Source organism: Cyprinodon tularosa, unplaced genomic scaffold (assembly GCF_016077235.1).
Source record: "Cyprinodon tularosa strain WSP-4 unplaced genomic scaffold, ASM1607723v1 ctg66, whole genome shotgun sequence".
NCBI lineage: Eukaryota > Metazoa > Chordata > Actinopteri > Cyprinodontiformes > Cyprinodontidae > Cyprinodon > Cyprinodon tularosa.
In genome coordinates, this window is record NW_024039407.1 from 971883 (window position 1) to 985425 (window position 13543).

A 13543-nucleotide genomic window follows, 5' to 3' on the forward strand; every position below is an offset into this window, starting at 1 on the left:
AAAATTCAGGAATGCAAATTTCCTCCACTGAGGTACAAATATAAGGTTATTCTATCAGCAAACTTGCCCATGTGTCACAAAATTAATGAGAAATTCATTGAAAATAGCTGCAGATGATTTATAATTGACCATTTTCACATTTTATTATATAAAAGCCAAAAGCTCAAAGGTATTCTGCTGTATACTTATGCTGACACCTCCAAATTAAATCTATCTGGCAGAGTTCAGTAAAACCTAACAAAAAAAAAGCCTGCAGAGGAGAGAGCATTAAGCAAAGAAACAATAAGTTTTGTTATCTGGTTTTTAACTAAGAAACTAAAACTAGAAAATAAAACCCCAAATGCTACTTATAAATGAAAACTTAAGTAGATCAATTACAGATTTCCACAAGCCACGTAGAGGACGCATCAAACATTGGAAAGAAGGTGCTCAAGGCAGATTAAACCATAATCAATTTTAACGACTTACATGTTTAACAATAAACCTGAAAACCAATCATGAACTTTGCCCTTAACACACCATACCAATGGTGAAACATGGTGATTGCAGGATGATCTATGCTGTCTTTAACAAAAAAATGACTGTGGACAAAACATTTACCCTGATAAAATAGAGATAAATGCTTACTATTAATGATACTGAAACCAAACTTTCATTAATAATTCCTTTTTTAAATTCAGGGCTATCCAAGTAGGTGATTATAAAGGAAGATGGTTTGGATCAAAGAAAATTCCTGTGTTAAAAATTCTCCACTCAAAGTCCAGCCATGCTTCCAATTGAGAATCTGTGGCAAGCTTCACCAATTACAGCTAAAATATGCACTGCCTTCAATCAGACTGAATAGCTTGTTGAGACAAAATCCTTAAAATCTGCAGCTACAAGTTATTGTCCACGTCTGAGTGACCTTGCAAAAGTCCACACATATGCTGGGGCATCACTATGAACAGGTTTCTCCTGTTGAAACTCTCCCATTTGGCTGAATTGAATCAGTTAGACAGGGAGGGGGCCAAATTCTCCCACAATGATGCAAAAAAACACATTACCAGTTATCGCCAGCATGCTGTTTGAGGACAGCTCTTGCTGCCAAGGGTGGCACACCAGCTTTTATGACACAATTATGTTTTTGATAGCGCCTGGTGGGTTTGGATACATTTTCTACTTTCATAGACGAAATCGTTGATCCAAAAACTGAATTTCCTATAAACTTTGGTGATATTTGTCACAGTAAATAAAACAAAAGAAATGTGAAGACGGGATAATTTCATCACCTCTCTCAGTTTCTGGGCAACATTTGTTAAAAATGAAGCTGATAAGTTTGTTAGAGATTGTTCATGAACTATGGTTCAGTACTCTGATAATATTCACCATCTCAAGACCAGAGAAGTCTCTTCAAGTTTCGTATTTCTGGTAGTACCACACAGAAACAACAGAACCCCTCTGTTGCTTTCTGTTTGACTCCGGCACTCAGTGGAGACCTCAATAATTAGAAGCTTCTCCAAATGAGGGAGCAATCGAGGGGAAGAAAACAGATTAAAGCCCAGTTGGAGAGACGAGGAAAGAGGGGAGGTGGGATAGAGACAGGAGGAACACTTTCCTCTCTCCAAGAAAATGAACCTCTAATCTGTCACATCAGACTATGTCTGCCTTTAATCTCATTTTAAGGTGATGTAAGCGGACATGTAAACACGTTAGCTTAGTATGCAGGAAGGATCTTTGATGTGTTGCTGCTCTGCATTGATGAGGATCAAAGTAGCTCCAACAGCAGGGTACTATTAATCTACACAGAGAGCTGGAAATTATACCAGTTCCCTGACACTTGAAGGGCCACCGCTCCCTCCTGAGCATCTCCTCTCATGAATCTCTTCTTTTTTTCTTTTTTTTTACCCCTGGTGAATGCAAAAAGAGGCAAAGAGAGGGATGCTGAAGAGGAGGGAGGGGATGAAGAACGGAGCAGGAGCTAGTGTGAGCTGACACAGGTCACCGTCTGAGTGCAATGGGGATGGAAAGCACGCACGAATGCAGCAGGCACAGCATGGATGCAGCCTTTGTGTGCAGCCGAAGATCAGGTTGTCCTGGCTCCTCCAGGCGCTTCGCGGGACACTGAAGACGAGCTCAGTAAGTCTAAACCTTACATTTCACAACTGTGAGAATCTGTTAAGTGGTGGATACTTTTAACCACACTTTGCAGGAGTTATTAGAGGAGAAATGAAATTTCTATAATTGACAGAAGGGAGGCAGTGCATCAGTCATTGTAACCTGTGAGATACAGCATGACTACAGAAGCAGAGAATAATGAGAATCAGTTGACTTTATTTTTGCTTTTTGGGTTTTAAACAGAAAAAGCACTAAACAGCAGGTGTTCAGGCCTCTAATTAGATTAATGTGGCCCAAAGATATAAACAACTCCCTTTGAAAATATAAACGGCTGATGTTAATGCCTCCCATCACAGAATAGAATGTGTGCTTAATTATTTATGTCCAAAAGACAAGAGAATATTTGTGTTTTTTTGTTTTGTTTTTTTAATGATTTGGGAAAGTGTTTTCCTCCACACAACGCTCAGCTCAGAGGGGAAACCAAAACATGCTGGAAAACCCGAGTTTCTCTGCAAACCTGGAGTGAAAACAAAACTTTGCAGATCCCAATGGATTCCCTGCAGCTTTGTTTTTCCAACTCTGAGGTTTTATCTTTCAGTTGTCTCTTTTTCAGAATTAGCTCAGTTGTCCTGAGGTCAGATGCAGGTATGTAAAAGAAACACATGTTAGTCAGATTCTCTATTTTTTTTTAATACAATTTTTATAGAAAAGTTGGATCTCGTTTTTTCTTCAAGGCATTTTTGGAGCTTAAAAGAAAAATTTTACAACCAGCACATTAAGAGTATCTCCACCTGCTTTTATCACACAAAAGAAATGATAAAACCCAGACTAGTTAATCCTGATATACATAAAATGCATTAACTTTGTGTCCATATTATTATGCTATATAACTAGTTATGGGAAGCTTTGTTCTTTTTCTTAAATCTTCTATGATTCAATCCTAAAATGATGTATTATATTCAACATACATATCTGTATGTATTTGCCATTATATCATATATATGCATTGAGGGATATTTTTGTACCCTTTGGAGGTTTAACTTTTCATAAGTGTTCAAACACCTTGCATGTTTAATATTTTGTTCCTTTACAACCAAAGACAATCTGTTTATTGTACTTTTTAAGTGGCGGCCAAAGTAGTGTACAACTGGGAGGTGGAAAACCAGATTCTTCTCCTTCATCTGTATTTAGCCACATTTTTTTCTCTAATACATCTAAATAGAATCTAATGCAACCAAAAGTGTCTTTTTGTGTATGTGTTTTTAAAGCGTATTTCAAAAGTGTCTATTTTTCTAAGGCCTCAGAGGTTTTTTTAGAGAACATTGGTGAACAAACTGCAGTACTAAGCACCAGGATCGCAGCAGGGGATGGTTTAGATCTTAAAACAAAACACCAAGCTTTAGAGCTTATAGAGCTCTGTTCAATTCATCCATCTTCAACCATCAGGGTAAACGGAGGTCTGGTACCTATAACTAGCAGTCTCTGGGAAAAAATTAGGGTCATACGCTGAACAGATGGCCAGCCTGGGCAAGAAAGAGACACACGATCATGCTTACACAGTCCCACCCAATTTTAGAGACACTAATCAACATAACAATCATGTATTTTGACTACAGAAGCTGGAGTATACAAAAAGAAATCAGGCATACACAGGGAGAATGTATGCCTGAGTTCTGGGATTTGACACCAGGACCTTCATGCTACAAAGCAACAGCAGTTCCCTTTTTTCAGCTAATAGTCGGAAAATGATTTGAGGGAGAAAAACAAAACATCCCCCTAAACTGGAAACTTGGGTATGGCGATGAATAATTAGAGAGGGGGATCTGGAGGAGCTGCAGAGATCAACACCTCAACAAGGAAAAATATGTCGACAGGACACCTATTAAGTCATGCGGTTTGTAATCTAGCCTAAAGGGATAGTGGCAAATAAAGCTACTGTTGAAAGAAAGCTATAAAAGTTGCTGTTAATGAAATAAGCCACATAGAAGACAAGAGCAATATGTTTATGGTGGGACATCATGGTGGCAGCACCATGGTGTCTCACGGCTAAACGTTTAGCCAGAGGATCAGAGAATATTAATCAAATGGAATGACTTGTTCAAAGTCTGAATCTTATTTAGATTAAACACGTGTTAAGATTTTGGACATACTGTTCTAATTTCTGTTGGTCTTTCACATAAAACCAAAACCATGTATGTAATGCAATACCGTCATCAGTGCTCAGAAAAAAAACAAACATTTGTTCTAACATGAGAATCTGGAATTTGAGAAGATTTGATGGGATTAAAGATGGTAAATACAGACACAGCAAAGTATACATATTCTAGAGCAAAGTTTGACAATATTACAGAGGTATTGATAAAATGTTTAGTAGAGATGTTTTATAATCACTTTACTTAACACATTTTATCATTGACGTCGGGGTTAAAAACTATATTAAAAACTATACAATCTCTGAAACTGGATTACCTGGAGAGAACCCACGCATGCACACACTGCAAAAAATGAAATCTAAATAAGTATTTTTTTTCTTAAAATAAGTGCATTTTTCCTTGAATTGAGGAGATAAGTGAGACAATTTGCCAATGGAACATGACAATCTACATGTAAAATAAGAATAATAAAAAACAACTGCATTGTCTTATTTCAAGTGCATATGATCTAATTATCTTATTATAAGAATACAAATACCGTACTCATTCCACTGGCAAATCATCTTATTTATCTGCTAAAATTAAGGGTAAATACACTTAAAGAAACATTATATACTTATTTCTAGATTGTCTTTGCAGTGCAGGGAGAACATGCAAACTTCATGCAGAAAGAGAAAACATCAGGACTCTATAATTCCAGTTTTTATGTGTGTAAAAAACCCTAAACTATAGTAAATTCAGAAAAACACTGATAAAGTAAAGAACATGTGTTGTTAAAGGCTGTTAGTCAGTCTGTGTTTAATGATGCATGGAGCTTCTTTACATCACAGCTCCCACTAATCTACCCATATAAAGTAATTTTGCACAATAAGCAAATCATATCTGCAATTTTTTTTCTCCACATGCCATTCCACTTTATTTCTGAAAAACTTAAAACACCAGAAAGGCGCACCACTGTGCTTTATGAAAAAATGTGAGAGAAAAAAACAAGAGAGTAAAATGTTTTTAAGTTATCTACATTAGAGCTAATATAATATAATAGTCCTGGTAAATGCAAAGGGTAAAACATTAAGACACCAACTCACATTGGATTAAAAGTGAAGGAGACGTTATAGATGGAGCCTGCCAGATCTGCTGCAGCACCTGGTTCTAGTTTTAGGAGCAAACAATGCAAAGGCTCAGTCTTTCCTGGATCTAAGAGCAAACTATGGCGTCTAAGGGCAAAATGGGCGACGCTGCCAGGATTCATGATCCACTGTGACTGGAGGGGCCCCTTGTCCCCCTGTGGTTATAAAAACAGGCAGCAGGGCAGTTGGTGGATGGTGACCATGCACAGGTCATCTGCTGCTGGTGCCTCAGCTTTTCGTGTTTGTCCTGTTGATGATAAACTTGGCAACTCGTCTGCAGAGGCTGTAAACATCCCAGAAACAAACACACACACGCAAAGATGGTCAAGCTCCTGTGAGCACATTCATCCTGCAACAAAGAGATGGGAAAGAAAGACGTTTTTATTTGCCTGCATTTTATTGGATGCTGGAGGTCATTTGTTTAAACTTTGTTCTCAGGCCGTTATCTAATGATGATATGAGATTCAGTTTAAGGACTATTACAACTGTCTGACTCTCAGCCTGTATCTCAGTATTTTTTTTATTGATATCTGCCCTCCCAGCAATAATGTCAGTCTCCATGGTAACAGAGACATACCAGTCATGGGACTGGTCTGCAGTCTCTGAGACCCCAACAGTGAGAAACATCACGGAGCTGGAACGGGACCCCCTCCTGGCCGTGGCGGAGGTGGTGGTGCTGGCAGTCATCCTGCTGCTGGCCCTGACTGGGAACGGGTTGGTGCTGGTGGTGTTGCTGAAGCGGAGGCAGCACCAAAGTCCAATTCACCAGTTCATGCTGAACCTCTGTGTGGCCGACCTGGTGGTTGCACTGTTCCAGGTAACAAAGAGTCACACTGCATTTTATTCAGCATGTATTAGTGCCATTATAAAAGCACACACAGCAGTATTTACTGCGATTTGAAGCAGTTTATGGCAGTACCAGACAAGATTGTCCATTTTCCAGCCTATTGATGATCAACTGTGTGAAATGTGAATTACAAGAGTGATCTTAGACAGAAACCTTCTTCCTACTCCCAAAACATTAGACACAGGCCATGGACAAGAAATAAAGAATGACACCAACTCAAAGTACAGCATCAACATGTTTTGACACAATTTTACCTCATAGCAGCTAAAGGTTTGAAGGATTTAGACAGTCTCCATCTGAAATCCTTTGATCCCAAAATAAATGTTTCCCATCAAGTTTCTGATTTTATGATGACAATGTGTTTTTGTTTTTAACTCCACTGAACTCAATTTTTTTATTCTCTTTCTCTCTTCATCTTCAATGACTGATAAAATAAATTTAAAAATACAGTTTTCATATCTCAAAGTAAATCGTTATCTTCTGAAGATGTTAATCTGGGGGATAAGGAGTGATGTAACTCAGACTTTTTAAATTGATTTAAAAAAAACATATAAGAATATATTGATGAATGTCGATGACTTTAGATATTGACAAAGCCGGCTTATCTCAGCATGCATTTGCAGAAAATAATAAATGTAAGCATGTAAATGTTATGCTCTTCCTTGTTTATTTGTTTCCTTTCCATTTCCAACCCAGGTGCTACCTCAGCTGGTGTGGGATGCAAAGGGTCGCTTTCCTGGCCCGGACTTCTTGTGCCGCCTGGTGAAATACCTCCAGGTTCTTGGGATGTTCGCCTCCTCTTACATGATTGTAGCCATGACTGCGGATCGCTATTATGCGATCTGTTGCCCCTTGGAGGCGCACCGCAGTGGGCCAACAAAGCGTTGGAACACTTTCATATTTCTGGCCTGGAGTCTCTCCCTGCTGCTCAGCTTGCCACAGGTAGCAAACGAGAGACATAAATGCAATTAAAATCACTCGTTTATTCACTATTTAAGTGTATAATGATTTACTTGTGGGGGGCTGTTCAGTGGGCCAGGAATTTAACCCTGGTTTGATTCCCAGCCTGGGATATTTCTGCACGGAGTTTGCATGTTCTGCCTGTGCATGTGTAGGTTCTCTCCGGGTACTCTGGCTTCCTCCCACACTCCAAAAACGTGACTGTTAGGTTAATTGGCTTCCCTAAATTCTCCTTAGGTGCGAGTAAGTGTGTGAATGGTTGTTTGTCCTGTTTGTCTCTGTGTTGCCCTAAGAAATACTAGCGACCTGTCCAGGGTGTACCCTGCCTCTCGCCCGTAGACAGCTGGAGATAGGCACCAGCACCCCTCACGACCCCAGCTGGGATAAAACGTGACAGAAAATGGATGGATGGATGGATTTAGTTGAGGGAAAGGAAAATACACCTATATGAAAAGAATAATAAAATTCATGTTCTCCTTATTCAGGAACACTTTACTGTTTGATGATCAGTTCACTATATTCTCTATTAATGTCTGTGCTTTAGCTCATCTCACTTGTTTTCCAATGCCTTCAGTACCTGGTGCTAAGATGTCCACCAAAGAAGGTTGAAACCATGTTATTCTATTTCACCAGAAAGTTCTGGATCATTTCAAGCGACAACCTGTTTTCACTTTTTTGTATTTTTGTTTTAAATTGTCCCAGTGTTTCAAAGAAGTCATGATATCATATACTCAGAAGATTTTCCCAGGATGGGGAGGTGGGCCCACGTCATCATAGATCCTCCACTGTACATAACAATGAGCCTAATTTGAATGTTCTAACTCATTTGTTACAAACTAAAGGCCCTTTGAATTTATTTAGACTAAAAGCTAAGAAAGCAGATAGTTCCAGTAGAGCTTAGAAAAACCTACATGTTTATCTTTGTCATGGTAGGACCAGAGGTTTGTAGAGTAGCTAAGCATCTTAACCAAGTAGAGTAACACGACTTCAAACATTTTTCACTCAAAAAAAGTTAAAACAAAGCCATTGAAAAGATTGTATATGATAAGTTAAAATAAATAAATAAATAAATAAAAAACCTTACTCAACTACAGAGTAGTTGAAAGATCATAAAATCGGATTCAAAGTCTGAAAATTTCCACAATCTGAAATACAATTTGTGCTAATTCCTGTATGTTTCAGAAAAAAAATGTACATTAAAAAACATGAATAAATAACATACTAAACTTAGGCAGAAGAAACTTTTTTCAAGATGCAGTTTAATTGAAATAAACCTTAAAAAAAACAATAATTTTAGTAGGTAAATCATACATGTTAGGGCAGGCAATACCTACAGTTTACTGTATATTGATCTGAACTCTGTTGGCTTGAATTACTCACAGTTGGTAGAGTTGCTGGAAAACTCAAGTAAAAGCATCAATATCACTGGGTGATATATACATTGTCTGTTTATATACATAGTTTTTTTATCTATAATATTTAGAAACAAGGCCTTAAATAATGAGAAATTAAAATCTGATTTTAATTTGAAATAAAATGTAACGTTTTTTTATCTACAGGGAAATATAAACGACAAAGATGAGACAAATGTGCCTCTCGACTCTGATAAATAAATAGAAAAGAGGTTCACAATTCAGATCTGTTTCTGTTACATTGATTTTGTAGGAATTGATATAAATACCACTAATCATGGAATTAGTGATAATGCAGGAGAGAAAAGGTTTCCCACAGTGGTAAATAGTTTAGGTTAAAGTTTTCCAGTTTTGTCTTAAAGGGATAATACTACGGCCTTCTTTTCTATTTAAGGTTTTAAGTGTTTTGAGCAGAAATAAATTCCAACATCAAGTGTTTTTAGAACTGTTTTATCCAGAATGAAACTGAAGTTGTGGATGATGCACAGATTGGCTGCTTTATCCTTGGCTGGGTTGGCGAGAGCCAACAAAGCTACCGTACTCTGTATAAAGGAAACCTAGTAGTAAAAGAAAGATCATCAGGTGTTTGTTATATTTATGAAAGTTATGATTATTGTGTTAGAAACTCTTAACTGCTGCCTGCCTGTCCATACGTCTGCACCTGATGTTTGCTCTAACATCTGGATAGCAGCTGATGAACTAACTGCTCCCACTCACTTGTTTGCTCATCAGGTTTTTATCTTCTCCCGTTCTGAAGTGGCTCCTGGGGTCTATGAATGTTGGGGACACTTTGCCCCAACCTGGGGCCTCAAAGCCTACGTGACATGGATGGCCATGGCCATCTTCATCATCCCTGTCCTCATCATCACTTATTGTCAGGTAATTAAAGGTGGGCCATAGCAGGGGTGATGTGAGAAATATCTCCTCTGGAACTCTCTCATGTCATGTTTGATCAGGTGAGGATCTTCAAGGAGATTCATCACAGTCTGTACAGGAAATCCGAGCGCCGCCTGTCCCCCACGTTTCCTCCTCTGTCCAGACCAGACAGTGAGGATCTAGAAGGAGGACGAGAGAGGTCTGGCATCAAGGTTAAGGTCTCACCTCCTACTGTCAATAACCCTGGGAGTCACAGCACCACAGACGCTGCAGTCTGTCAGACCCTCCCGATGAGTTCGCTCAGGTCCAGCACTATGGCCTCACAGTGTGAAACAAACAGCTGCTGTGCTGGTGAGAGAGATCGTGTCACTTTTAGCTCAGTTTTTTTTTATATATTCATTAAATATTTTTAATATTCTGTAAAAAATTTTTAGAACATGACTGTGATATTCTGCAGTCTGACTCCACAGCGTCCTCTACTGTTTGCTCAACACACCCTCATAAAGGCCAACCACCCAGGGGTAGGGACGTAACGGCTGCCATGTCAAAAACTGTCAGGATGACCCTGGTCATCGTTCTGGTGTACTCCATCTGCTGGGCCCCGTTCTTCAGTGTGCAGCTTTGGGCCGCATGGGACCCTGACCCCCCTCAGAGAGGTACACTCCACATACACAAAAGGAAATAAATGTATCTTTCCATTTAAGTTCCTGCAAGTGTCTCAACCCAAGTTGTTATTTTCCCTCATACCATTGAGTTAAAGATTAAAAAGATTTGTACATCAGGACTTGAAAATTTTTTTGTCGTTGCCAGGTTTAAAAAAATGTGACTCTATCCTTAACTGTAGAAAAAGACAGCAGAGACCCTGGTAAAAAAAAAGCTAGGTTAAAGCAGTAATGTTTTGTTTGAAAATCTTAGAAAACAGCAAGATTTGGTAGTTTAAGGTCAATTCTTTAGCAATAAAAACCTTTTTTTTCTGGCTGACCTCACCTAAGTTCCTGCCATCAAACACGGGTTTTTTTTACATTGGCGCCTTGATTTTACGTTATTACATCATATTCTACTCCCCCATATAAGTTTTGTGTCATTTGGAGCTGTTCTGAAGATATTCAGTTAGATTATATCCAGGTAACGTCTTCCTATGGGCAATGAGTTGAAGGCACAAACTAAATTGTTCATAATTTATTCTTTATGATACGCCAGCATTCATAACATGTAGGCGAATCACTGTCCCCCAGACATCCACGGTTATATTTTTTATATTTATATTTTTTAAAACAAAGCGGCGCGTGTATGACATCATCCGCGCGCCGGACTGGAGTTGTGACAGGCAGCCCGGGCCACAGACGGCTACGCTCTACACCTTATATTCATTTGGCGTGCTGATCTGAATCGTTCAATTCCATTTCGAGAGAGAGATAATCTGCGGTAGTAGCACTAGACATCTTCCAGGCATGTGAGTAAAACTAGCAGCAGTTCAGCGGACAGGATGAATGAATGGTAGCCGGCACGCGCGGATGACGTCATACACTCTCCACTTTGTTTAAAAAAAAAATATATATAAATATAAAAAATATGTCTGCGGGACAGTGATTCGCCTACATGTTATGAATGCTGGCGTACCATACAGAACACATTATGAACAGTTTAGTTTGTGTCTTCAAGTCATTGCCCATAGGAAGACGTTACTTGGATATAACCTAACCCAGGCATCCCCAGCCTCGCTCCTCAAGGCCCGCTGTCCTGCAGGTTTTAGAGGTTTCCCTGCTTTAGCACAGCTGATTATAATGATTGCAGTAGACCAACAGCCTGTTAATCAACTTTCAATTAAAATCAGCTGTGCTTGAGCAAGAAAACCTCTAAAACCTGCAGGACAGCGGGTAGCGGGTTGGATCCTGTTGAAGACCCTGTTTGAGCAAAGCTTCACCCAAGAGACAGATGGCGCCATGGTCAGTAAGCACAATTCAATACCACTCCCCTCCACGCTTGACAATAACAAGTGTTTGCTGATAAACCTTGAAATTCAGAAGGCTTTAACCTCCAACCGCTCCATGAAGATACTATGTTTGTTCAATTAATTCTCCTGCTACTATAACTGATGCCAGTTGTATCCAAGAGGAAGCTTCTGGCTTGTGTGGATGCAACTAGCAGCAGATGTTACTCAGATGTTACGATTTGAGATTTTTTCCTTATTTAAATATTCTTTCCTGGGAATTATATTTTTGGGCATTTAAATCCCATTTACTCAGGCCAAGAATGATGTAATCTTAAAAGTTCACATCCAACATCATCCAGCAGGACTTTTCTTTTAAGTTGATACCAAAACTATCAGTTCAAACATTGTTTATGTTGAGAAAAACCTTATAAAGTATGAGTATGCATTTTTTGAAAAAGAGACCCTCTTTTTTCTACTTGTGGAAGATCTCAGCAATTCTGATTGATGGGAAACAACAGTTATTCTCTGGTATCTCAAATACTTTTTCTCAGGGGTTCCCATCTTTGAATTTTGTTAAATGGCTGCATTACATAGAAATACTCACACTGATCCAAACGAATGTAGTGCATCTATTTATAGACACCTGCAAAGGCCTTCTTCTTCTACCTGGGTGTGTTTACAGGTACAGCGTTCACGCTGCTGATGCTCTTGGCCAGCCTGAACTCGTGCACCAACCCCTGGATCTACTCCGCCTTCTCCAGCAGCGTCTCTTCGGAGATCCGTCTGCTGCTGCTCTGTCGGACGCCGTCGCATAGACAAAGCTCTGTCCCAAATGACTCCACAGCGACACATACCTCCAACTCCTGATGACCCGACAAACCGTTGCTCATCAGCAAGTCTGTTATCAAAGGAATAGTCAAATCGCTTGTACATGCAAAGATATAAAAAAAAAAAAAGCGTAAATGTAACCTGCAAATGGTTGTTGAAGGATGTTCAGTTTGAGACTTTAATAAAAAAGTAAAATACTTGCCTTTAAAAACCACTGACCTGTCTAAATCAAATACTGGACAAAATATAATTTTGCAATGTAGAGTTTGCAAAGTTTAATGAGCTGTTCATGCTGGCTTAAGGGTAGCAGAACACCAAGGTAAATAGAGAGCAAATATATCATGAAATAAGAAGGCACCTCTGGAGATCATTTCATTAAGAACATTTGTGGGCAATCAGCATCCTCTTTAGGGGACTGTTAAACACCAACAGAGTGTCTTCAGTCAGACTTCTCAGAATCTGGTAGAAGACAGATCGCTACAGAAGATTCTTCCTGCCTGCAGCGATTAACATCTACAGCATCTGATTACAAAGAAGATGATTACTACAGCATTTTAATCTCCCCTTGGAATTGATAAAGATGGCTCATTTTAAATGCATTTTCTTGCTCAACCAACAGAAGTCTCTCTAGGATCTCATGATCAGGGATGTCAGATCAACTAGTCTATAGTCACTGAGGACTGTTGGTTGAGATTTATTTAGTATGGGGACAAGGCATTAGGCCTTCGACATCACTCTCACTGTTCATGTTGATTGATGGCTTGAGCGTCCGCTGTACCTCATCTACTCAGATGGGACTAGCATAAGTATTTAAGCTTTTGAAATGTTAACTCCTCTTGGGTGTCAGCATGGTATGGATAGACCTCAAAAATAAAAAATGGGCCAAAATCCTCTCAGCTGCACAGACTCTCTCACAGAGATGTAAAAAAAAAAAAAAGAGAAAAAGATACTTTGATCCACCATCAGAGGTGCTGAATTTCTTGAGAAAATATCGCCAAGCAGAGTTACTCCAACGTGCTGCCACTGTAAGGAATGCAATTCTAGAAAGTATTAAGGACACGTCCAAAACGTGCAGGACAACAGGTCCCGAGGTTTGGTGTTGGACATCCCTGCTCTAGAAGCTCGATGAACGTGCAGGTGGGTGAGACAATCCTTAGGATGTCTAGGGATCTCAGTTCCAACTGCTAAGCTGCTGATTTTAGGTTATAAATTCAAAGTTAGCTGCTCTATTTCACCTAATTTGTTAAACAGAGAAATTTCATACCAGTTCAAGGTTATCCGCTTTCCTTCAGCTCCAAGCATAGTTCAGTATG

The 13543-nt window shown here is 39.2% G+C and overlaps 1 protein-coding gene across 1 annotated transcript; it reads left to right on the forward strand.

The window, feature by feature from the left end:
* Nucleotides 1-1883: 1883 nt before the first annotated feature.
* Nucleotides 1884-12419, forward strand: LOC119799380 (vasopressin V2 receptor-like). Its single transcript, XM_038309229.1, has 7 exons — nt 1884-2115; nt 5917-6191; nt 6918-7163; nt 9326-9472; nt 9550-9820; nt 9940-10125; nt 12085-12419. Exons 1-7 carry the CDS (start codon nt 2037-2039, stop codon nt 12267-12269), a joined length of 1389 nt encoding a protein of 462 aa, XP_038165157.1. The 5' UTR covers nt 1884-2036; the 3' UTR covers nt 12270-12419.
* The last annotated feature ends 1124 nt before the right edge of the window (nt 12420-13543 follow it).